General features: G+C 42.5%; 1 protein-coding gene across 3 annotated transcripts; it reads left to right on the forward strand.

Moving 5' to 3' along the window:
• Positions 1 to 1,060: 1,060 nt before the first annotated feature.
• On the forward strand, positions 1,061 to 23,940 carry dnm3b (dynamin 3b). 3 transcript variants are annotated; one of them, XM_085141670.1, is made up of 22 exons: positions 1,061 to 1,403; positions 1,935 to 2,263; positions 4,145 to 4,218; positions 4,488 to 4,637; positions 5,642 to 5,845; positions 7,967 to 8,065; positions 8,292 to 8,452; positions 8,832 to 8,974; positions 9,121 to 9,256; positions 9,897 to 9,964; positions 10,609 to 10,747; positions 10,894 to 10,980; positions 12,134 to 12,204; positions 12,397 to 12,451; positions 13,246 to 13,275; positions 14,009 to 14,122; positions 17,992 to 18,101; positions 19,537 to 19,651; positions 20,276 to 20,440; positions 20,593 to 20,828; positions 20,930 to 21,103; positions 22,241 to 23,940. In XM_085141670.1, the coding sequence occupies exons 2-22, from the start codon at positions 2,103 to 2,105 to the stop codon at positions 22,281 to 22,283; spliced, it is 2,535 nt and encodes an 844-aa protein (XP_084997796.1). In that variant the 5' UTR covers positions 1,061 to 1,403; positions 1,935 to 2,102; the 3' UTR covers positions 22,284 to 23,940. The 3 variants fall into 3 exon arrangements, with proteins under 3 accessions (XP_084997796.1, XP_084997797.1, XP_084997798.1); XM_085141671.1 differs by having other exon boundaries at positions 22,268 to 23,940; XM_085141672.1 differs by lacking the exon at positions 13,246 to 13,275 and having other exon boundaries at positions 1,065 to 1,403.
• The last annotated feature ends 634 nt before the right edge of the window (positions 23,941 to 24,574 follow it).

Below are 24,574 nucleotides of genomic sequence, written 5' to 3' on the forward strand. Positions count from 1 at the left end.
GGTCTTGATCTAAAAACAGACCCACCTGCATTATTGAGGCTTACATACTGACCTGGAGACCAGCTCTGGCCTTGCCCCAGATTTATCGGGACACACGAGCTTTGGCAGGGGATGAAAGCAATGGCGAGAGAGAAGTGTTGGATTGATGTTGTTACTGGACAGCCCTTCTCATGGGTAAGCTCACACTGTTCTACTTACATAGTGTTTGTCAGTATCCCTCTTAAAGACAACTCTTTTAATGCAGTGACTTGATAGTACTTCCTCCACTTTCTGTAATTGTCCCGATATTTTTTGTTTTTCAATCAAGTAGCCCGTTTTCATTTTCTCAACGATAAGGCCAGTAATCATTGGTCGTTACTGCCCTCTAGTGCTCACTACAGCGTGACGTTACGAGTGGACCCGGCTTGAAAGGTTTGGCCATAATGAAAAGAGGAAATGCCGACTAACCCCTGAGCTTTTACTATAATTTAAATAAACGGAAGGCTCCACTGTGACCTCCATTTATGAGCCAGCACTTTACTCTTTAACCTCTCGGCTCAGGGCTCTTAAAAGCAAACCAGTTTTCTCCTTAAAGACTATTTCTGATGACAGCAGATGTCACCCGCCGCTACCAGGCACAGATGCCGTCCTGCTTGAGGTTAAGGCAGGATGGCACCGTCCTTTCCGCATGACCGCTTCCACCAGTCAGGAGGCCAGGCCTCACACTTCTGTGCCTGCTCAAGAGCAAACCCCTTACGCTCTTTACATCACCGAGCGTGGTTTGAGTGCCATACAGGATCATATTCTATCGCGCACAAAAGCAAGGTGTCATAAAACGACCGTGCCACGTCTGAAAGCGGTAGAAATTTACGACAGCTGCTTTCGGATGCTACTGCGGGGATCTGCAGGAGCGCATTCACCTCTTCTGTTGCAGCGACGCGCAGCCGTGCCGCATGAGTCACAGCGGCAGAAACGGCACGGATGTAAACAGGGGGCGGGCTCAGGTAGGCCTAACCTGTACTCGCCTAGCCAATAGGGAGCTGCGTATCTCTGCCTCGGCTGCAATCTCGAGGTTTCTATTGGTCCTCCGAAGCGTCGATAGCCTCTGACAGCTTCGCAATTACACCGCGGAAAAAAAAGGAGCGAGAGAGAGAGAGCGAGGGGAAAATGATTAATCTGTCAAAGGCAAATTTGGGATCGGGATGAGAGCTCTGACATCCAGCCGACCGTAACGCCAGCCCCCGCAGGCGAGCACCATTAATGCACAGGAGTTTCACGCTAAGCCGATGCACCGCCATAGCAGGTGGTGCTCGTGTAATCGTCCGAGGGTCTTGTGTCACTCGTCTCTGCTGCCTGATCTGCGCCTCGTTTCAGCACTGGACAGCGACCGGGCACTGAAAACACCGAGGGAATCCTGAGGCGGGGTAAATGTCACAGCCGCACAATAGCTTACCACAATCTTGGCATCAATCCCGTGCTGCATATTTTTTTTTCTACTGGTAGTTGTTTTCTATTGCGATATCACCGTATGTGTGTGTGTCCTCTCGCCGCGAAGGATGCTTTGTTGTGCCGTTTGTTAAAGCGTGATTCGTGTTTGATTTGTCAAGCCTTCCGGAGCACGGGACTGCGCACGGTGGCGATATGGAGCTCACCGAATGCCCTTGAAAGTGTAGCCTTTATGTGTATGTGTGTGTGTGTCGCTGTGATTGTGTGTTTTTGTGTCAAAGGAAAATAGAAATAGAGAGAAATAGTGGGGGGAAGAGAAAAGGAGAGAGGGGAGGGTGGCTGTGGTGGTTGGAAGCAACTGCGCAATTGTCTCAATTGTCTGTCCCTATCTGTTCACATCTCCTCTCTGCGCCTCTCTCTCTCTCTCTCTCTCTTTCCCGCTGTATGTTTCCTCCTTGGCCTCTCTCTTGTCCGCTCTCTCTCTCTCTGTCTCTCCGCTGCTTCCACAGTCGGTCCGACCCTCGCTTGGCTCGGGGCAATGCGCGCCTAGATGACTTCACTACATCAACAAGCACCGCGGTAGTCCTGGACTAATATAGCAGAGCCACATCTTTCCCCCCTCATCTCTCCTCCTCCTCCTGCTATCTCTCTCTCAATTCCTTCCGTCTAAAGGCACCATGGGAAACCGTGGCATGGAGGAGCTGATCCCGCTGGTCAACAAGCTGCAGGATGCCTTCAGCTCCATCGGCCAGGCCTGCAACCTGGACCTGCCGCAGATCGCAGTGGTCGGAGGCCAGAGTGCAGGAAAGAGCTCTGTGCTGGAGAACTTTGTAGGCAGGTAAAATTGACAAACAGAAATAGGATAATCCCTTCTCACTTTAACCTTGAGGATGACATAAGAGGCCTATGGGGCCAATCTGACTGTGCGGAGAGGTCAGACCATCTTTCCCCTGCTTTAAGTCACAGTTGAAGCACCTTAAGGCGAGCAGATTCAGCCACTTTCTGTGCTGCTGTTTTATTTTCTCTCTTTTTTTGGTACCACATATCCATATCTTGTGACCGCCAACAGGGGATGGAGGCTTTATTTGGGTTACAGCAGCACCTTTGGGGATTTTGGCCCAATCAGCACCAGCTGCAGGAGGCCACCTCACAACCCTAAAAATAATAACCGCTGCTTTTCCGTGAACCATGTACTGATGGCGTTATGTTCGGATGTTGTGTAAAATGCAGATTGCTGCATGTAACCTTTATAAAAGCACCATCCTACTGTTCATGCAGAGGTGTCAGTTCCCACTTCTCCAAACACATGAATATTCATAATTTCTTCGCCCTTGATTTATATATCTGGGTTGTTGTTGTTTTTTTCCAACTCCATAAGCAGCAAGCAGTGAATCTGAAAATGAGAAATACATCCAGGCTCCACAATGACATTTTTTCCTGCTGTCCAGTAGCTACTAGTGTGTTATCTGCTACAAGAATCTCACTATTCTCAGACAATCATGTGTTGCCATGGTTTCTTTATAACCATGCATTTTAAAGAGATTGGGGATCTTTTAATTGACAGCTAATTATAGCGTCCCTCAGTTGTCTATTAATAGAGAGACGTACTAATCGTATATTCTCTAAATTTGATGAGAACTTTGCTTTTTAAATCGATTAGGGATCCCTTCATGTGTCCGTTTTAAGGGGAGAAGTCCACTCACTGCTCTGTCTGCAAAACAAGCTGTTGGCCGTGATGATTTCTGTGTCTCTGGAAAGAATACCAGCGGGGTTGTTGGAGCTAGGCTCAGATTCCAGACACTCGAAAGCATACATGAGAGCATATAGTGTCGACATTTACTTTTAGATGAGAATATTTTACATGCAGGGAGCGTCTATTAAAAGATGCCATTTCATTACTACTGTTTTTGAAGCTTGACCCACGCTACATACTTGAAAGTCAGTCGTTATCTGCCGCACCGATTCTGGCCACTCTTTTAAAGCCTGCCTGTCAGTGTTTATGGAGGTGCACAACTAAAATGCCATTAGCTTGAATGTCTTTGTAACCACATATTGCATGTCCTTACAAGCACGCAGTTCCAGATGGATGCATTGATTTAGTTCTGTTTCAGCCCTCATTTAGAGTCGTGATGCTGAGTAATGGTCCATCTGTCCAGCACTGTCTCTGCACAGCGCTGAATGGACAAGTAGTGGGCTTTTTTAAAAAAAGGAAAAACAACTCACCCACTTTAGGGACTTCTGAGGGTCAATATGTGTTAATAAGGTTCTTGAAACAGACCTTAAAGCATAAGAGGCAGGCTGATAGGTGCGTGGCATGCCTGCATGTGCAAGTCACTATTTTCAAATGGGAGAGAGCTCGCCGTCAGCGATGCAGCTCTCTATTCTGACCTGTTGTTTATCGGGTCAGGTTGTTCTTTACTGTTAGAGTTATTGGGTTGCAGTAGCAGCAGCTGAAAGCCACAGGACATGTTTTAAAATGGGCCCTTTTCCCCCCACTTGTTTTGAAATGGCCAGCAGACTACACGAATGACACTGAAAGCTTTATGCTAGCTGTCATGCCATCGTAACTGGTGTAATTCTAAGAAATTTGCCTTCCAAGGCTTCAAAGGTAGAAGCTGTAAATAACATTATCATTATGCTATCTATAGCCACTCTTGGAAAGAGGTTTACATTTGCTGCGGTTTGATGTAATGACTTTTGATTGGCTGTCTGTCCTCAGGGACTTTCTGCCCCGTGGATCTGGCATTGTCACCCGCAGGCCCCTGGTTCTGCAGCTTATCAACTCTTCTGCAGGTGGGTGCACACAGCCACACACCCACACTTGCTAGCATGCAAACACACATGCTCTTACACACAAACACACACACACACACACACACACACACACACAAACAAAACACAGAAATGCAGCCTCCTCCTCTCTCCTTTTAAAATGGTACTGCTTTTTTTCCCTCTCTCGCTGGCTTTTATTCCCTCCCGCTCTGGCATTATTTTCCACTCAGACACATGCAGCACAGCCATTACTAATCTCTGTTATATGCTCTCCATTTTCATCCTCTCAGAATGGGCTGAATTCCTCCACTGCAAAGGGAAAAAGTTCACAGACTTCGACGAGGTTCGCCAGGAGATCGAGGGAGAGACGGACCGTGTCACGGGGGCCAACAAAGGCATATCTCCCGTCCCCATCAACCTGCGGGTTTACTCCCCTAATGGTGCGAAAGGAATAACTCACCTTTTTCCTCGTTTTACTGCCAAGTGCCAGTATGCAGTAACACTTTTGAATCAGAACTAGAACGTGACAAGCTGTGAGTCATCATACTCTCGCTCCTCGTTTGAACAGTTGGCAGATAGACTCTTTAAAAACTGGGTCAATAGAAACAAAGAAGATAGTTTTGCTTGTGAAGTTATTGTGCTGGACATGAATGAGTTTTGATGATGTGAAAGGCAGGCAGGCAACCAGATCATTTAAAGGCTCTGTGTTGATATAATTGCATAGCATATTCCGTTGTGCTGCCCTCAGATTGTTTGTGCTACTAAGAAGAGGCATTTTTTATAGCCATATAAGTCTCAGAATTAAAGGGATATGAAATAATAGACTAGCCAATTCAGCTTCCCACCTTCCCTGACCTTCTGTCAAACTGATAATGTGGATTGTCTTTCATTTTAAAAGCTAATAGCATAATCTACCTGCCATGAAATGCTGAGAGATGGCTGGCTTACTGACTAAGACTTTTATTTCATAGCACTTTATTTACCTGATTTAGTCGTCAATGGAAGTTGTTCTCCCACTGTATCTGCTTCACAGAACTTTATTGCTGCAAAAATGACTACTCGTATTATTATAAAGCTTTAACCACAGATGATACACTTTAAAAGGTCTTTGGTTCATGCCAGCACTGGCTAATTTTAAGCTGGAAATGTGAAACTGGTGATAACATATGAGGTAAAACTAGCTTGCAGTTAGTAAAAGCATGCATAGCAGTGTATTTACTAATTTACCCTTTAGCTGTTTGCTCTAATTTCCTGATTTAAATTATGGTATCTCAGAGCCGCCTACATATTTAGTCACTGTTGAACAGTTGAACAGACTGAGAAATCCAGCCAAATGCTCTAGTTATCAACCACCATAGTTAAATGAATGTTGGACTAGCTGCACATCACAGAAATGTCAAACCAGTATGGCCAGTTCTTACATTGCATTCCTCTGATTGTGCAGTATTGAACCTGACTCTCATCGACCTTCCGGGGATCACTAAGGTGCCAGTCGGAGACCAGCCCGCGGACATCGAGCAACAGATCAGGGATATGATCATGCAGTTCATCACCAGAGAGAGCTGCTTGATCCTGGCCGTCACTCCGGCCAACACTGACCTGGCCAACTCTGATGCCCTGAAACTGGCGAAGGATGTGGACCCCCAGGGTAAGGCAAGGATGCTGGGGTAAGCACCAGATATTGGGAATAAAAGAGGCTGTAGCAAGGATGTAGAATGAGAAACTGAAGGAAATGAAGTCAGTACACAGTGGCTTTGTGGTTACTGGGCCAGCCTCAGTAAGACTTTCAATCTCTGTCAGCTGCAGGGTGGGTGCTCAGTGTCTGACCTTGTGCTTTGACTGCTCTGAATGTGGAAGCAGAATTTCCCTGTAGGGAATGATCAAGTGTCACATTTTTATTAGAAACGAGGGTCTGAGAAAAGAGGAGAATGGAGATGAGGAATGCACAAATCAAACGATAAACAAGGAAAGGGAAAGAAAAGGAATGTCTTAACTTGTGTGGAAATAAAGATAGGCAGATAAGTTGGGGGTAAGAAAAAGCTGCATGAGATGAATAGAAATGATAAGAAAAGAGAAAAGAATCCACCTAACTGAAGAGTTTGACCTTCAGACAGGAGACGAAAATACACAAGTGGACAAGAGGGTGAAATAGCTAAAAAGAGGACTTGAAAATAACCTTGTGTGAAAGACGAATTATATCAGACAAGAGAAGTGAGGTGAAGGAATACAGGAGGTAAGCAGAAACAGAGAAAGGATGCTTTAGAATAGAGAAAAGAAGAAGAACAAAGCGTGGAAAAAGGAAAGCACTATAGTGAGAGCTGGATGCAAAGCTGGATTAAGGCCCAGACCTTCATGAGCCCCAAATGGGAACATTTAGTATAATGGTTAACAAACAATAAATGTGTAGTTAATTATAAAAGGAAGCAGATGTGTAATATAAGCTTTTTTGCTCAGTGTGAGGATTGTATAATTTTACACTGTAATAAATACAAAAAAAACCCAAAATAGTCACCAGAGTGGATTTTAAATCAAACAATCTGTGTGTAATTGAAGTGCAAGCTGTGAGCATTAATCTGGTGAGTTTGAAAAAAACAAATTGCATTCACTGTTTAGTAATTACACCCATTTTATACAAAGTTTCCCATTTTCAGAGGTTCAAAGGTTTCTTGGTTGACCGACAGCAGTTTCATGGCCATATGAAGTCTGTTCCGTTGTTGTTAGGTAACATTTTTTGTATTTTATAGCTTTTCTCTGACATTTTAAATATGGGGCCCAAAGAAATGTGAGTGCAAGTGAGGAAGGCCATCATTTTGCCTGAAAAACCTGAGAGATATCATAAACCGTTAGTCGTAATATTATCAAGGTTTACAATCTAGAAACACCTTAATTAATGGAAATACATGGTGCAAACCACGAGTTACACTCAAGAAGGCCAGATTAGACAGAAAACAGATCTGAAAAAAAGTTCTTTGGGCAGATGAGAGCAAGATTGCCTTGCACCAGAAAGATGAGAGGAGACGAACAGGAGAAGGAGAGCTCATGATCTGAAGGATACCACGTTATCTGTCAGACACGGTGATGGTAGCGTTATGACATGGACATGTATGGCCGTGGAACTGGGTCACTAGTGTTTATCGATCATGTGACTGCTGATAGAAGCAGCAGGATGACGTGTGAGGAGTGCTGTCGCTGCAAAACTGATCAGACAGCGGTTCACAGTGCAAATGGATAACGAGCCAAGCATACTGCAAAAGCAATTCAAAGACTTCTCAAGGAAAAGGAATATTCTTCAATGGCAAAATCGGATCCCATCCCAATAGAGCATGCGTTTCCGCTACTGAAGACAAAACTGAAGGCAGAGAGACCCACAAAAAAAAGCCTAGATGCGTATCTTAAGGGGGTAAACATAGCATATGTTGACGTTTATGGGTTCTAGACTTCAGGCAGTCACTAAATGCGAAGGAGTTTCTTTCAAGTATAGAAAACAGTTCTTATATTTAAAATAATACAAGTATTTTATCAGAAATGGCTGGAATTCCTAAACGGTTAAAGCAAAATATTTGTTAAACCCCTTGAATTAAAGTTGAAAGTCTGCACTTCAGTCACATCCATACTGTTTGATTTAAAAGCAGGCAAAACTGCAAAAAAATTGAATTCTAATCTAATTCTGTGCTTAAAAAGAGTAACCCAAAATCTTTAAAAGAAACTAGTGTTTCCTAATGACTATCACTTCCTTTCCCATTGTATGTCTTTTCGATGCCCTTTCCAGGTCTGAGGACTATTGGAGTGATCACCAAATTGGATTTGATGGATGAGGGCACAGATGCCCGTGATGTCCTGGAGAACAAATTGCTTCCACTTCGAAGAGGTGTGTGTTTGTTTTATTGCGATCTAGCCAGCTTCTATTCGGCTCTTGCCATTTCTCTTCTCCTACAGTTCCTCTGCTCTGAAAACTTCAATCTGTGTTCTTGTTCTCAGAATCAAATGTCTGTCCAGGTTTTACCTGTTTTCACATCCATTCTCTCGTTATTTTACTCGTGTAGTTGCTACTAAGGTTCTCATTTTTTTTTATATTCGTCTTTGTTCGCTCCCAGGGTACATCGGAGTGGTGAATCGCAGTCAGAAGGATATTGATGGAAGGAAGGACATTAAGGCAGCTTTAGAAGCCGAGAGGAAGTTTTTTTTGTCCCACCCAGCATACAGGCACATGGCTGAGAAAATGGGCACTCCACGCCTGCAGAAAATGCTCAACCAGGTGATCACAGGTTGCCCACCAATGCTTCTCCACCATACACTTTACATAATTAATAAGAGGGCGGCCTACTTTTTTTTTATTGTTGGCTTCCATTATACAGCACATCAGTGTGGGTGATATAAGACTGTAAGTAGATGGAAAACACACTCACGCTTTCTAGCTCAGCTCCTAATAATTTATCTTTTACTGGAGGAGGCATTTCACATTTTCATTCTGCAGTGTAACTGGATGAGTGTTTGGTTAAATCCTCCTTGATTACAGTAAAATAAACAGTCCTGACTGTAATTATTCTGTATTGCAAAAAATGGCAAATATGTAACAATTATCAGTGAAACCATGATTTTAATGCGTTTCATACGGTGGCTTTGTGTCTCTAAAGCAACTTACCAACCACATCCGGGACACCCTGCCAGCTTTCCGCAGCAAGCTGCAGTCCCAGCTGTTGGCTCTGGATAAGGAGGCAGAGGAATACCGGGGATACCGACCCGATGACCCGTCTCGCAAAACCAAGCAGCTGCTGCAGTCAGTACCCCAGTTTTCCCACGGCCAAAGCATTCAGATTCGATTTTGCTGGCAGAAAATGTGTTTGCTGCAGAAATCCTACCATATATTGAATACGATGAATCATCGTTGATTTATTTTGAGGTTTTCCATTTTTCATGTTACAGGATGGTGCAGCAGTTCTCCGTGGACTTTGAGAAGAGAATTGAGGGTTCAGGGGACCAGGTGGACACAGTGGAGTTGTCTGGTGGAGCAAAAATCAACCGCATCTTTCATGAGCGTTTCCCCTTTGAGTTGGTCAAGGTGATATACTGAAGTTAAAATGAAATGCAATCACTGGGGTCACATTTAACACAGTCTTACGTCTCACAGCCAGGATTTTAAAATGACACAGATACTTAGATGAAAGCTTTAAAACAACATTATATGGCAGTTCTTTGATTAAATAGGATGGCGTATCTTTTTTTTTTTTTTTTAGCCCCAATCCTCCCTGTGCATTTTCAGATGAGGGCATGTCATAAGTTGTAGCTTTGGCCTATTTGTACATATTAGTACCTAATGACATAAAACTCCACCTTCTGTTGTTTCGTGAATCTGGAACAGCAGAAACAGTGACACCCCTCATTTTTTTCTTTCTCATTTTAACCAAATGTAAGTTTTGAAGGATGAATATGACTAAAGTACATAATTTCTTCCTTTGTTTTCCTCCTCTGCTTCCTCCCTATTCTTCATGCACACTGTAATTCCGTACTTTATTCTTTATTGTGATTTTCTTTTGAATGATCCTCAAATAGCCTCACCATTAGCGATGTTTCTTCACATTCCGAGTGCAGAATGTTCCCTCTCTTTAATCTTTCAGCATGAAGAGCTCTTGCAGTCTTCCCGCTGTCCCATCCATTACATTTGTTCAGTTCTTTCATTTCTTCCTCTCTGTTCTCTGCAGATGGAGTGTGATGAGAAGGAGATGCGTCGCGAGATCAGTTATGCCATCAAGAACATCCACGGTATCAGGTAGGGTTTTGTCTACCAGGCGAGAATATGATACTGCCTAAACTAGTCTTTGTTCCAACAATCCCTTGTACAGGCCGATCATCAACTTGCCAAAAGTAGTTCATGCCAGTTTTTCAAGCTCAAGCATCCAGTTCCTCAAAGATTTTGAGCATGTGCTCTGCTACTCCTCACAGCTTTCTGGCTGTGGCCACAGATATTCATTCTGGTATGGTGAGAAATTACCAGCATTGAACTTGGTTTTTAAAAGGCCTGAAAGTATAAAGTTCGTATGAGTATTTATGAACTGGGGTGGAGCAGGCCTTTTCTTTTATTATGTTCAGTTCTGACTATGTGTGTTTCTATATTGATTCAGCGGTGGTTAGCCACTGGAACCAAAAAAAAAAATGCCACCCAAGCAAGAGAAAATCTGACATTTAAGACACCACCACATTTTGAGCCTGAATTCCTTCCAAAAACAAAAACAGGTCTGCAGTGACTCACGTCAGTAGAAGATGGTGATCTATTTATTTTCAGAACCACATGTGAAGGCTGTGGTTACATCTAGCTGAATCAAAACACAAATCAAAAGCAGGAATATATGTGGAACCAAAACATGTGTTACTAATGTACATCATCTCTTTTCTTGTACTCTTCGTGGGATTCAGGACTGGACTTTTCACCCCAGACATGGCATTTGAAGCCATCGTGAAGAAGCAGATCATAAAGCTGAAGGGGCCTTGTGTCAAGTGTGTGGACATGGTCATCCAGGAGCTGATTAACACCGTACGCCAGTGTTCTAACAAGGTAGCGCTTCTGCTCATTGGCTTTGTTGTACTGGAACAATATTACCAGACTGATGTTTCGGGTTTTTCTAAAGTTTTTCATTATTTACGATATTATTTCACATTCATTATGTAGAAGGAGTCATAAGCTGTTTACTATGTTTTCAGCTGGAATGCTTCCCCATGCTGCGTGAAGAAACTGAGAGAATTGTCACGTCTCATATCCGAGACAGAGAGAGTCGGGCCAAGGATCAGGTTTGTTTTGTTACTGTTTAGTAACAACTCAAAGGCAACAATACCACAAAAACAAAACAAATATAAAAAAATAGCAAAGATTATCTCACAATTTTTCCAAAACTTGTCACTTGTGTACAAATGGCACATTTTGGCTTTATGTTCTGGATAGCGCCAAGCTAGCTGTTTCCCTGTTTATATTCTTCATGCTAACATAGGCTAACCCGGCTACTGCTCAAGCTAGCGAGCATCAACGAGTCTTTTGAAGCACTTTAGTGCAAATATTTGACAATGATATGACAGATTATTACGTGTGTGCATCACATGCTCTGGTTTTTAGTGAGTAAAATTTTAGCTATCACTATGTTAGTACACTATAATACTATGAGATTACTTAGCACTAATTAGCAAGTAGCTGTGTCTCTGTTGTGTCAATACAACCTACACCTTAGCACTCCATGTCCCCCCGAACATGGTCTTTTCCTGAGAAGAAAGAAACCAACATGGACAAATATTAAAATTTGACACTGCTAAACAAACGGAATAAAAGATGGGTGTAAGCTACCATTATCTCACTGCTTCTTTCTGAAGTTTTTGAGAGCTTCTACTGTCAACATCTTTAAAATAATTTAATGTAATATACAAAATAGATAAATAAAATAAATCAAATCTTTGCAAAATAATAGATATGACAATTTGACCTGTGAAACTGCATGTTCATAGGCTAATAACACGTGATTGACACATTGTTAAGTCAATGACAGTGCAGTTTCATACAGATAATCTAATACTTTGAAACACAATGATAAAGATTCAATTTTGTTTTATTCAACATGAACCAAAATGAGTGACTGAGACCACAAACTGAACAGGTCAGTGTTTACATCAGAAAGCTGTTTCCCTATAGATTTCTATAGGATTGGAAGTTACTTGCAACCAATGCAGGTTTAAGGCACTTCAGCATTGACTTCATTTTTCCAACCCAGAAGCCACATTTGTGTGTCATACTGTCTATGATTCATAACAGGGCTTCACAAACCAGTTTGTGACACACTGGATATATGTCCATTTTTTTAAAGTACAGAAAAAAGTGTGGTCTTAATGCTGCTTGTCCAACTAAAGAAAGTCAATGTGGATATTTTTCCCAAATTCACACATTGATTTTCATTTCCAGGTTCTGCTGTTGATTGACATCCAGCTCTCTTACATCAACACTAACCACGAAGACTTCATTGGATTTGCTAAGTAAAGAGTCAATCCCCCAACTTAACTCTACTATGATGCATTCTTTAATACTGCTCATGTCAGGCTAGTAAAAACAAATGCTTAGAAACTCCTCTTTTACCCCATCCTGTTTGTCACCTTCTCTTTTCTCTGTGTTTGCCTCTCATCTCCGCATCGCCCTTCCATCTCTGTTTTGTTGCTTCTGGGCGGCAGCGCGCAGCAGAGGAGCAGTCAGACTAATAAGAGCCAGAGTTCAGCAGGCAATCAGGTGAGCATTTGTCACGTCTCGTGTGTCAAACAGTGGAGGTCGAGGGAGTACTGCACACCCACACAGCGGCAAGATGGCTACTGCAAAGAAAATACAAAGAGCTGAAATGAAAGAGATCTTGTGCAAAGCACTCTCTTTCATTTGAGTAAATCTTATGCATTGCACAAACATTATGTTATATGCATTTTACCTTTGCATTGTTTTTTTTAGATTATGTTATTACTTATTTCTCCCTTTTGTCATGCATGTTGTATTATGTTTTAATTGGGCACCAACTTTGAACAGTGTGTTTTATTTTGATCTCTATATTTCTTTATTTTTATTTGCTTCCAGTAGCCTTAGTGAAAGAATCTCTTGGGTTCTGTTACTTTTTGCCACCATCATCACTGGTGTTGTTGTTGTTGAGACATTTCCCTTTGTTTGAACCCCTCCTGTGTCATCAAGGTGCCACTTTGCATTTCATCCCCATCCCTTAGTGAGAATCTCAGCTGCCCTCTTAGCTGGGTGTCTGTTGGTGAGTATCGCTCATTGTGGGTTATGGTTTGCAATGTAATTTGTGCCTGCAGTAACAACTCAGCCCATTGTGTGGTGCTCTCCAGCACTGCTACGTAAAAGAAAACATTTTCCCCTCATTTTCCACTCTGACAGGTAAAGAATGCTAATTGGCTGTGTACACTTCTGTTGGCCAGAGGCTCAACAGAGGGTCAACTTTAAAACAAGTTGCATTAGAAAATTTGCCTTTTTTTTTAAGTGCCACATGGTGTCTAAAACCCCCACATCCCTTCCTGTTGTAGGCCTCCTCTCCTCCTGCATCAGGCCTGATCGTAAGAGTTTTCGTTAATAAATGTGTGCTTTCTAACACCGCCTACACCCACCAAGGCCCACAGACTACAGGGGGTTACCAGCTAAACATGTAATAGTGAAAATGTGCTTTTGGCACGGCTGTTAAAGTAAATCTCTAAGATAAGATAATAAGCGTAAAAAAAGATTTCTTTTTGGTGTCCTGTGATGCAAGCAGCTCTCTCATTTGGGCCTAAGACACAAATGCTTTGTAATGATTCGGGTAACCTCCTTTGTGAGTCTTAGGCGGTGTAAGACTGACAGTAATCTAACCTAATAATCACTTGGCACTGTGCCCTCTGGCCTGTTTATGTAGGGCTTGTAGGGTTAATACACCACAGGAGACACACACACACTCTGTGTGCTTGAAGCACTAAACACGGCGGTCACTTAACCAGCTAACACGGGCCTCTGCTTGTGGCATTGCGAGCACAGTGAATGAGATCGCACTGACACATAGTCACACGCTCGGCTCTGCCGTGAGTCACAAAGACACACCTAACCTGACCTTCACAAGCATTTCATCGCAAGTCATGCTTTGGGTGATTTGCACTAATTTGCGGTGTCCGTCTTGAAAGGCGGAGGAGTCGTTGATCATTAGGACCGTGTTGTTCTCTTTCTTTTACGTGTAGTTTATGTTTTTATTTACTTTTTGGGGGAGGGTTTGTCCGTAGATGTCTTCCTGACTTTCTGACCTCACCTCCTTCCACCTCACAGGTCATCCGCAAAGGCTGGCTGACTATTAACAATATCAGCATCATGAAGGGAGGAGCCAAGGAGTACTGGTTTGTCCTGACAGCTGAGAGTCTCTCCTGGTTCAAGGATGACGAGGTAGGTTTAAAGCGGCTACGATCAGTATTTTTGTACAATGTTATTTCTGTGGCTCAAATGTGCTGTGTGATGAAATCAGATAGAAGGGGCCAGGATTTAAGTGTTTGGATTCAGTATCCACGCTTGTCTCCTTATAGTTAATTAGACTTTTTGACTTTGAATTTTTTGTTTCTTCCTGAAAATACTGATATTATGTCACACGTTTACTATACTGGGATAAAAATAACTAAAACTTAAAGACGCTATGCTGAAAGGAAGCAGCATTCAGCTTTCTACATGGATACATGACACAAATCACTGGTCAAAAAGAATTTTATTTATTTATTTATTTCAGTTATCCTTGAAAATATCAAGTACAGACCAACCAGCAGCAGCATACTGGTCTTGTAGCTGAGCACACCATCTGCACCACAAGCCTGCATGAACAGGATGAAGCATTCGGTCCATCCTCCTGGCTTAATCTTGGTGGGCTGATGTCTATCTGCCTGTCTGTGCCTGCTGTACAGGTTGGAGGATATTCTGCACAGCAAGTGTAGATAGGCAGACACACTGCAACTCCCTCAGCCAGTCGGTGTGGTCTCTGCTTGTTTATTGGGCCTCGTTTAGTCTCTTGCTGTGGTACGGCTCCAAAAAGGGGAATGAACAGAGACAATAGCCTTCTCTGCAGCCTTCATTACAACATATGTGCTTCCAATTGGGCGTTCTTTCGACTTATCCCCAGACTGGTCGACTGCTTTTTGTGCATTTTTCAGGCATTGCTGAGCGGCAGATCATCACAGTGATGGAGCAGTTTACTGTATGAGTCACCATTGCGAGGAGTTTTGGCCACATTTCTGTCATTCACTCAGTCTTTCCGTTCATCTTGTGTTTTGTCTCGAATCCCCCCTCAACCCCCCTCATATCTCTCTTTCTTCTCTCCCCACCTCTTTCCTTTGGGAGTTTAGGCATTTGCTTCTTCTTCTTCTTTTGCAAATTTGGAACAGGACCAAATCCCAACCAAATGTTCAATCGCAGACACCCAAAATATATGAAAGCACACTCAGCACTGAGACCAGCACATGGGGCCGCGCAGCGCCAAGTCCAAAGATTGTCATTTGAGACGTCAGTGTGGTGGTGCAGGAAATTATAGACTCCGCTGGCTTCGCCTTGTATATTTCTGTTTTACACTCTGTGAACTTTCTATAGTCCCAATGCACGTGCACGTGCACGTGCACATGCGTGGATGCACATAGACACATCTGCGCACTCACTCACTCTCTCCCTCTCTCTCTCCCTCTTAATGTGGCTGCCAGTTACTTTGGAACTGCCCGCATTCTTGGCAGGAAAATTATAAGTTTGTAATCCAAACATGAGCCTCCAGTGTTGGCGGTGAAGAGAAACCCCTCGACTCAATATCAGTGCCCTGCTCAACACCCCCCCCCTCCTTCCCGCAATTCGACCGACCTTCAACATCCTTACCAATCACATCATGACAGAGATTTCCTTTAATCCTTCATATGTGTAATGCTTAAATGTGTCACAGTGTGCAAAAAAGCTCCAGCACAAGATCTCAACTTAATAGACGGAATAATCGCTCTTAGCTGACGCCATATTTATGAGTATAGCTCTCTTTTGTTTTATTTGCGTTATCGCACTTTTCCTATCAGCCTTTAGCATTTAGCGTTCGACACCTTAGAAGTCTACTATAGCTCCTTTGTCCTGTGCCTCACAGTTTTCCAGTCCCATTCTGACCACCCACTGAAATAACTTCCCTGGAGGTGTCTGACTGTATTTTCAAACTCCACTTGATTGATTGGCCCTTCGTTCCTTTGGCTTGTGTTTGATGCTTTGCAGCCACATTCGCTCCTCCTCCTCGTCCTCCTCCTCCCCAATCCCCCCACCCCCACTTCCACAGGACCACATCTTCATCAGAGGCACCAGGCTAGCAGCCCGCACATTTACTCATTCATGCCATAAATTATGCGAGCTTGTGGGTTAAAGCTTCTGATCGGACTAGGGTATATTGATTCTTTCTTTTTTTTCTTCTTCTTTTTCTTACACCCTGGTTTTTCAAAGCTGCACTTAGTGTTGGTGATGTTTGGTGATATATGTTTATTCCCCAAAAGAACCGAAAGGAAAGTGGTGAGCGTTAGAGGGCGCTTTGGACAAAATACAGATGGATACGGAACAAATACAGACTGCAAAAAGATTCAAAATAGTGAAGAGTGAGGAAGAAGCAAAAGATGCAATAAAAACAAACCCACCCCACACACACACACACATGTCGAAGACCTGAAATAGAAACAGAGAGAGAGAAAGGGACACAGAAAGACAGACTGACAGAAGAGGGTCCATGCCCAGTCTAACCAATGTGCAGACTACTGTACACCAGTATGACAATGAACAGGTAGTCTGAACACTGGGTGGACGGAGCCGGAATTAGAGCCAGGCCTTGTGCGCTGGTTTTCCTGCTTCCCCAGATGCTCGCGGCTCCGTCGTCCGTGCCCTCCCTTCGCCTCCTCTCCATTTTGGCAGCAAAGGATCCAACGTGTCGAAAACTTTTCAAAAAAGTGCGATTCTGTCTCATCCGCATTCGTCTCTTTCCCCCCTTTTGGTTTTTGGGTCGCATCTCTCGTTTATTTGTTTTGGTGGGCGTTTAAGCTCGGGGTCCCCTCGCGGTCCGTTTTGGTCACGCCGGCCATGAGGAGTATCCAGCCTTGACGTGGCATATTCGCTCAGACGACCGGGACAGACTGGCTACACGTTCAGGGAGGGGATATTACAAAAAAGAGGGAAAGAGAGAGACGGAGGGTAGGGGGGGAGGCAGAGGGGGGGAGTGAGTGAGTGAGTGAGAAAGGGAGAGGAAGAGGGAGGGGACCTGTGTGACCATATATGGGTTGTAGTGACCCCTTGGGGAATAGAACACAGAAGCGTCTGCAGAGTTTTCCTGCGTCTTCTTCTCTCCTTATCTCCTTCAATTCTTACCTGCAAGCATCTAGCACCACGTTCCAGACCATCGCGCCAGATGTGGACTTTCTTCTGCAAATCTTTTGTAAATCCACTTTAGCACTTCTTCTTCTCGGTCTTTCCTCCTCCCTCCTTCAGCCGCCATCTCTTTAACTTCTCCCTCCTTCCCTGCTTCCCTGTGTGCTGCTAAGCACTACCAGATGTTGAGTTTTAACGCCAGGCTGTCATTTAATCTCTCTTGCTCCCTCTCTCTCTTTCTCCCTCATTCAAAAAAAAAAAAAGAAGAAGAAAAATCAGGCAGGAAGTGGGCCCCTCTGGAATGGGAAGGAAAAATATTGAAAAAATATTGAGGGGGAGGGATAAAAGAAAAAAAAAAAGACAGTTAAGAAAGATGAAGGCTGGGATGAAAAAAATAAAAGATCTGTCACAGCTCCTGCCAGAACCTGTGTGTCATCCACATCCACACCACTGCTTGAGTGGTGTGTTATCTGGACCTCCTGTGCGATTATATCAGCGTTTTTTCCTTCTTAACCACGACCAGAGTTTCCTCGCCCGTCAGCTACCAGCTCTCCACCAGCAAAACGCACCGTGAAGAACGACTGTTTCTTGACCCACACTGTAATGACTTCCACATGTGCTCTCCTTCTCCCTTTTTCTTTCTCTGTTTCTCCCTTCCCACCTACTCACCCCACTGCCCCCCCACCCTCTTACCTCCCACTCTCATTTCTCCCCCATTCCTCCTCCCTCCTGTCCCTCCTCTTACTCTTTCAGCTCTTTTTCCTCTCTTACAAAAAAACTAAAAAAATGGATGTCACCTTTTCTCTTACCTATGTCACATAATGCTGTTCTTTGCATGAGAGATGAAAATGTTTCGGTTAAAAAAAGTGATTGCGGTACGTACCTTCTGCTTTCCTGGTCCGCAGGAGAAAGAGAAGAAGTACATGCTGCCCCTGGACAACCTGAAGGTGCGCGACGTGGAGAAGAGTTTTATGTCCAGCAAGCACATATTCTGCATCTTTAACACGGAGTCAAGGTCAGCTGAGAGACCTTCAAATATCTGCTTTTTTATTAACCTTTGTAATAGTCGGATTTATAGATGCCTAGAGGAACCAAGACTTATTAGAGCACACGCATGGAGAAGACGGGGGCCTGTGTGTTGAAGCAGAGGCTGAAATGTTTGGGATTATGTTTCTTATAGTGGAGTGTGAATACAGGTTAAGACAAGCTACAAAGATTTAGGTTCGATCCTTCTCAGTTTTTGAAGTTTGACAGTTACATTTGATGTACATTTGGTGCTACGACACACTATCTTTTAGACAGCGCATGTTATAGAAAATTGCTGCAACAAACTGAGGTCCTTGAAGGTCTTGATGTTGCAGTAGTGAGCAGATGTATGTGCAGAGTGCCAAAACACCATCTAGCAAATAAGCATATACATATGTTGATTTGCTCATATTTAAAAAGAGGCTTGGATGTGTCATTTGATTCTGTTCATCAACTGAGCACCACTAACTCTAATCAGAGGCATTCTCAAAGGAATAGAAATGAAGAATGTAAAAAATAAAGAAACTGCAACACTGGCAGGCCTAATGCTGCAGAAAGAATTGTTACTGTGATCGTCACAAGCACGGAGAATAAAATAAATAAGTAAAATAAAGAGATTAACATATTTAAGTTACTGCTCAGTGTGTGCTCTCTGCCGCTGTTTATTTTTTAACATGATAGCCTCACATTAGAGGTTTGAAACTTTAAACTGCACATTCTTAAATATTAAAGGTCACTCTGAGTTCGACTCAGACTCTGTTTCATAGCCTAAAAGAAGAAATGGAAATGACTTTAGTTTGTGGCCAGTTAAAGGTGAAGGGAAATTACTTTTATTGATCGAATAATCTTGGCGAGAGATCGCCTTCACATGTACCTGATCAGTTTTCTAAGTTGTGTTCTTGTTAACTTAAAAAATTAGACATTTTTTGCATCGTCATTTGAATTTGATTATGTGCAAATACAGTGACAATGCATTACAGTAGGGGTGTCAAACAGAAGGCATGAGGGCCAGAATCGGTCCGCCAAATATTCTCATCTGGCCCACTGGACTGCTTTGGAAGATGGGAAGAAGGCATGAATTTTAGACTTTTAACTATAATTTTTATTGGTTTTACAGCTTTTCCAACTGATAAAGACGTCATTCATGACCATTCATATTGCATCAAAGTAAATAAGTAATAGACAAAGCATTAAATGCATTAAATTAAAGTTCCTCTCCCTTTTACTGTCTGCTATAGAAATGTATGATTTTTACAGTGGGTTCAACTTGGCCTTCTGTTTGATACTGTATCAGAAGCCAATTTCAAATTGAGAAATCCAGATTATTTTCTTAATTAAATACACTCTTCTACTTTTTTACATGGGATAGTACAGATTATGAGCTTTGTTCTCGCTTGGTCTCACACATGCTCTCCTGTCCTCAGGAATGTGTATAAGGACAATCGCACCCTGGAGTTGGCCTGCGACTCTCAGGATGATGTGGACAGCTGGAAATCGTCTCTCCTGCGTGCTGGGGTCTATCCTGAGAAGACAATTACGGTTGGAAAAAATTCCATTAATTTAGCTCCTTTCATTTAGTTTTTATGTAGAGCCAGGTGCTGAGAGCATGAGGCTTAAGGCAGGTCAGGTTTAAGGTTAGAGTTAATAAAAACATATTTAAAGAAAACTTGAAGTGAACAAAAAGTGATGCAGTTGCAGCAACGAAAAAAGTCCAGTAAACCAAATGAGGCAAATACAGAAAGCCAGCAGGAAAAGACACAGGACGGGGAGACAAGACTATGATCAAATATCACATGGATTATTTGCACAGACAAGGCACAGGTGAACTAAATCAAAAAAATAATGAGGGCAGGGTGAAGAACAAAGATGTGAAAGGTCGCAGAAATCCACATAAGAAACTAACCTTTACAATAAAATGGGAAGGTTACAACTACATACAGGGCAACATGGGAAAAGGAAAACACTCGTGTACACATAACATACGGTGACTTTTGATCCCACATGCTATGCTTTAAAGTAAAAAACAAATCCAATATAAAATATACAGTACAAAGCGAAGTTATAGAAAATCTGAAGTTACCATGCAAATGTACACTTGCCAGTTCCATTATTTGTAAGCCATCTACCAGCATGGATCTAAATGTTGCCTTTGTACATCTGCAGGTTGAGAGTGAGACCACCACCAGCACAGACAACTTCTCCATGGACCCTCAGCTTGAGCGTAAAGTGGAAACCATCCGTAACCTGGTGGACTCTTATATGGCTATAGTCAACAAGTGCATCAGGGACCTCATGCCCAAGACCATCATGCATCTCATGATCAACAATGTAAAAATAAATACTTAAATGTCTTCATTAAATAGGAAACAAAGACAAATTTTCTTTGGTTGTTACTGTATTAAAACAGCAGAAGGACTGTGCTTTTTCTTCATTTTCACAATTATGATTTTCCATCTTCCACTACCTCTTTCTGCCACTAGGTGAAAGACTTCATCAACGCAGAGCTGTTGGCCCAGCTGTACTCTGCCGGTGACCAGAATGCCCTAATGGATGAGTCCCAGGAGCAGGCTCAGAGGAGAGACGAGGTACTGAGAACCCACCAGGCCTTGAAGGAGGCGCTGGCTATCATCGGTGATATCTCCACTTCTACCATTACTGTCCCACTGCCTCCACCTGTTGACACCTCCTGGGTGGGAGGATCTACTGGTGGTCGCAGGTAAAGTAAAATTACAGTACACATGGAGACTGTGACCATTTGAAATAAAGGCATTTGGTGGTATGACAATATTCTGTTGCCGCATATCTTGCCTTGTCCAGGTCTCCTCCTCCCAGCCCCACTGCTCCAAGGAGGATGTCTTCAGGCCAACGTCCAGCTCCCAGAGGGGCCCCGCCACCACCAAACCGCCCAGGACCCCTGGGGCCCTTCAATAACAGTGCTGATAGCCCTCAGGCTCCCAGCCGCCCAAACCGGGCCCCTCCTAGCATCCCAAGGTGAGTACAGTCCTCGCTTCCAGTTCTCTTTTCTTTGTATTAATTAAGTACTCTATTCATTTACTGACTGAATAAAATATGGAATCACCTAGAAATGATCAAGTTTGAGAAAAGTAAATCCAGAAACAGCTCTTTATGTGCTCTTTATGAGTTTTATATTTTTCAGCAGCAATCTGCTCTCCCGGGGCTTCTGTAGTAGTCAACTAACAATAGTTGAGCAGTGAGCTGAAGTAGATGCCGTTTAATATTAATACAGATTCTTCTGTAAGTCACATGGTATACCTAAAAGTTCAAAAATACACAGATTTTGAAATAAAATGCAATATGAAACTAATTCTCAGGAGAAGGAGGTTTGAGCAAATGTGCATTAGCTTTCTGGCAAACACCATGTGGGACGTCCCTCACACTGATCTCACTGGCATTTCTGTATTTTACTGTAAATATGTTAAATGCACTGGTTTTATATCTACTTGTGCGCTCAAAGCAGTTTATACAATATGGCTCATTCATTCATCAACACCCACTCCAACAAGCCCCTTTTTCAATGCTAAAGGGCTTTCTAGCTAACATTCACACACTTGACACAAAGCTACCACCATCCCCGTTTACACTAGCTCAGCACAAGGCAGGAAACAGCTAGTACTTAAAGGCTACACAGTTAGCCAGTATAATGTAACACATTATATCTGCTCATATCTGTACAAAAACCCCAAACTTAAAGATTTTGGAATTTGATGCCAGACATTCTGACTGAGCCAACCAGGCTAGCTTATGCTAGGCTAAGCTAACTTACTGCTAGTAGTAGCTTAATATTTAGCTTACAGAAATGAGCACAGTATAATACAGACTTGTATTTCCCAAAATGACAAACTGCTTCAATAAAAAATATCTACATTCCTCAGATTTTATATTTATTTAGTGTGGAAGACAAAGTTTTTACTTTTTCTTGTTAATTTCCTCTTTACATATCTTATTCACGATGTAAAGAAATATCTTTTAAATCTGTGTGAACACTAAAGGTTACTCTCTTATCTCGTCTTCCCTTCTCTTCTTTTTTCTTCTCATCTTTTCTAAAATCACCTTATATTCCTGCTCTACGGCACCTCACACCACATAATTACCTATACTTTTCCTAAGTCGGCGGCCCCCTCCATCTCCTACAAGACAAGTCCCTCCATAATCATATAAAGGGATTCCCCATATCCTTATCTCCTTCCCTTATCCATTTCATCCCCCCACTCTTAGCCATGGCTCTGCTGTCCTGGTCTCTTCTTAGTGCTGACACTGAAGTCTTTGACCCCCTTTGACCCTCGATTTCCTGCCAGGTGACGATGTCCATATATTTATGTACAATATGGTACTTGTCTTGTGGTGTATGTGTACGTGTGCTTGTTGCTCGCCTGTGGTCCAGGTTTGCTTAGCAGGTCCACTACCCAGTATCGGTCCCTGGAACCTCTCCCCCGTCCACAAACCCTTTGCCAAGTCAACCACCGCCCCCACTTTGCTGCTTCTACATGAAAATACGCTCAGCAGTCGTACTGCCCTACTCATTCCAAAATGCAGCATGGCACATAAGCTGCTTTTATTGCATGGGAGTGTATGTGTATAGAGTGCGTGCGTGTATGCGTGTTTTGTGCGTATGTATATGGGGGAGGGACTAATTTGCCTATATGTAGGCTGAGTTTGATTTAGTATTGTATTAATTTATTGTATAATGCCCCCTCCCCTCCTAAGTGTTAAATATCAGCTTGATGTTCTCTTAGGAACAGAAGTTGTAACTTAGTATATGTGTGAATATGCATTTTCGTGTGCGGATAACTCTGTGTATGTGCGTGCGTATGGGCGTGCGGGAACACGTGAGCATGTGCTGTCTGTCTGCACGTTTGTTGGCGTTTCAGTTTCTATTTGTTTTCATGGTCAAAGCTGTTAATGATGAATCAAAAAACCCTCCGGGGTCAATTTTAATGTTGGACTTTTTGTGAGTTGTTCCTGTGTTGTAGTAGCAGCCATACACACATAGCAAGGCTGAGGAGCACCTTCAGTATTCTCTCTATATAGAAAACAGCCTCAATACTGCATTTAACCTCGTCATAGGTGTCCACCTGTGCTGTAACAATGGTCAAATTGTGACCCTTGCAGCCTTAAGCTTCGATGCAGACGCTGACAGTAAGATGAAAAGAGAAAGAATACCTATTTTAACGTGGCAGAACACACGTTCATCCATTAACAAAGAAAGGACATGTTCTTACATGTTTCCATTTAGCCTTTTTCTCAGGTTCGAAACATGCGACTCCATGCATATCATGACTAGCATTCCTATTTTCAAACTCTTCTAGTCTCTTCCGTTTTATTCGCAATCACTTAAGCTGGCTGGTCAGCGTTTGTATCAGCGCTCAAGGTTGTATTGTCAACGTATAAGTGCTTCTCTGTCAGTTTGTTATTGTGTATGTGGGCCTAAACTGTGTTCTAATGTATATAAAGTAGGTAATGATAAGGAGATACTGTACCTGTGGACTATAAAGACCTCATCAAGGATCCTAGCGCTTTAATCGTTCTCTCTCGTGTCTCTACTCACTAAATGCTCTCTTTTCTCTAATTTAGACTGCCTTACCGGCATGAACTACAATTCTGTATTGCCAAAGCTAAATGTAGAAGGGGATAGGTAAAGGTAATTTAAAAGAAGATAAATCTGCTGATGACCAACAGCAAAACGGTTCCATTTGTAGTGAAACTGCATTGTTTAGCAGAGGGCGTACTGTTAAATTGGGGAAATGCATCAGTTGTTATTTTCTGTGTCTCTGTATCTCTCCTCAATAAACTTCTCCCTCATAATGTCACACTTTGCCAGACTCTTTATTGTTTCATTCACAGGATTTTAGACTTGTATTTATATGCAGGTTTAAAAATTAAATGTGGTTATTGCTACATTTAGTATCTTATTATTACTTTAACTTCAAAAATATTTGATTCAAACTTTTTGGTTAGAAGATGGCACTTTTAGTGAAAGGAGGACTTAAGAGAAGAGGTTTACCTGAAGAAACAGGATGAGCACACAACTGTAAAATGAACAGAAATGAAACTCTTGTTGTAAAGCTTTTTAAAATGTAAATACAAACACAAATTAATCACTTTACAAAAGAGGAAAGGGACAAAAAAAAAAACTGAAAAAGTTGTATAATGCTAATAAACACATGGTGGAACATCTCACAAGTAATAAAGTCAATTACCAAATAATCTAGTAAGTTCACCATCTATGGTACATAATATCATTAAATGATTCAGAAAAATGAATCTTTGTATGTGAAGAACAAGGATAAAACTTGTACTGAATGGCCACAAACTGTCCTGTTTGTTGACCAATAACTATTTATACATTTTGAAAATCTGATCTCAAGATACACTTATTTACTTCCAAAGCTAGCATCCATATTTCCATGGGATGGTGCATATGTGAACAATGTCGTGAACAAT

This window comes from Neolamprologus multifasciatus, chromosome 18 (genome assembly GCF_963576455.1).
Source record: "Neolamprologus multifasciatus chromosome 18, fNeoMul1.2, whole genome shotgun sequence".
NCBI lineage: Eukaryota > Metazoa > Chordata > Actinopteri > Cichliformes > Cichlidae > Neolamprologus > Neolamprologus multifasciatus.

What these genes read in the sequence shown, in the direction of transcription:
- dnm3b (XM_085141670.1), top strand. Translation starts at nt 2,103, where the DNA reads ATGGGAAACCGTGGCATGGAGGAGCTGATCCCGCTGGTCAACAAGCTG. An exon ending in AAAACCAAGCAGCTGCTGCA is followed by an intron (nt 8,975 to 9,120) that starts GTCAGTACCCCA and finishes TTCATGTTACAG; the next exon opens with GATGGTGCAGCAGTTCTCCG. An exon ending in ATCCTGAGAAGACAATTACG is followed by an intron (nt 19,652 to 20,275) that starts GTTGGAAAAAAT and finishes GTACATCTGCAG; the next exon opens with GTTGAGAGTGAGACCACCAC.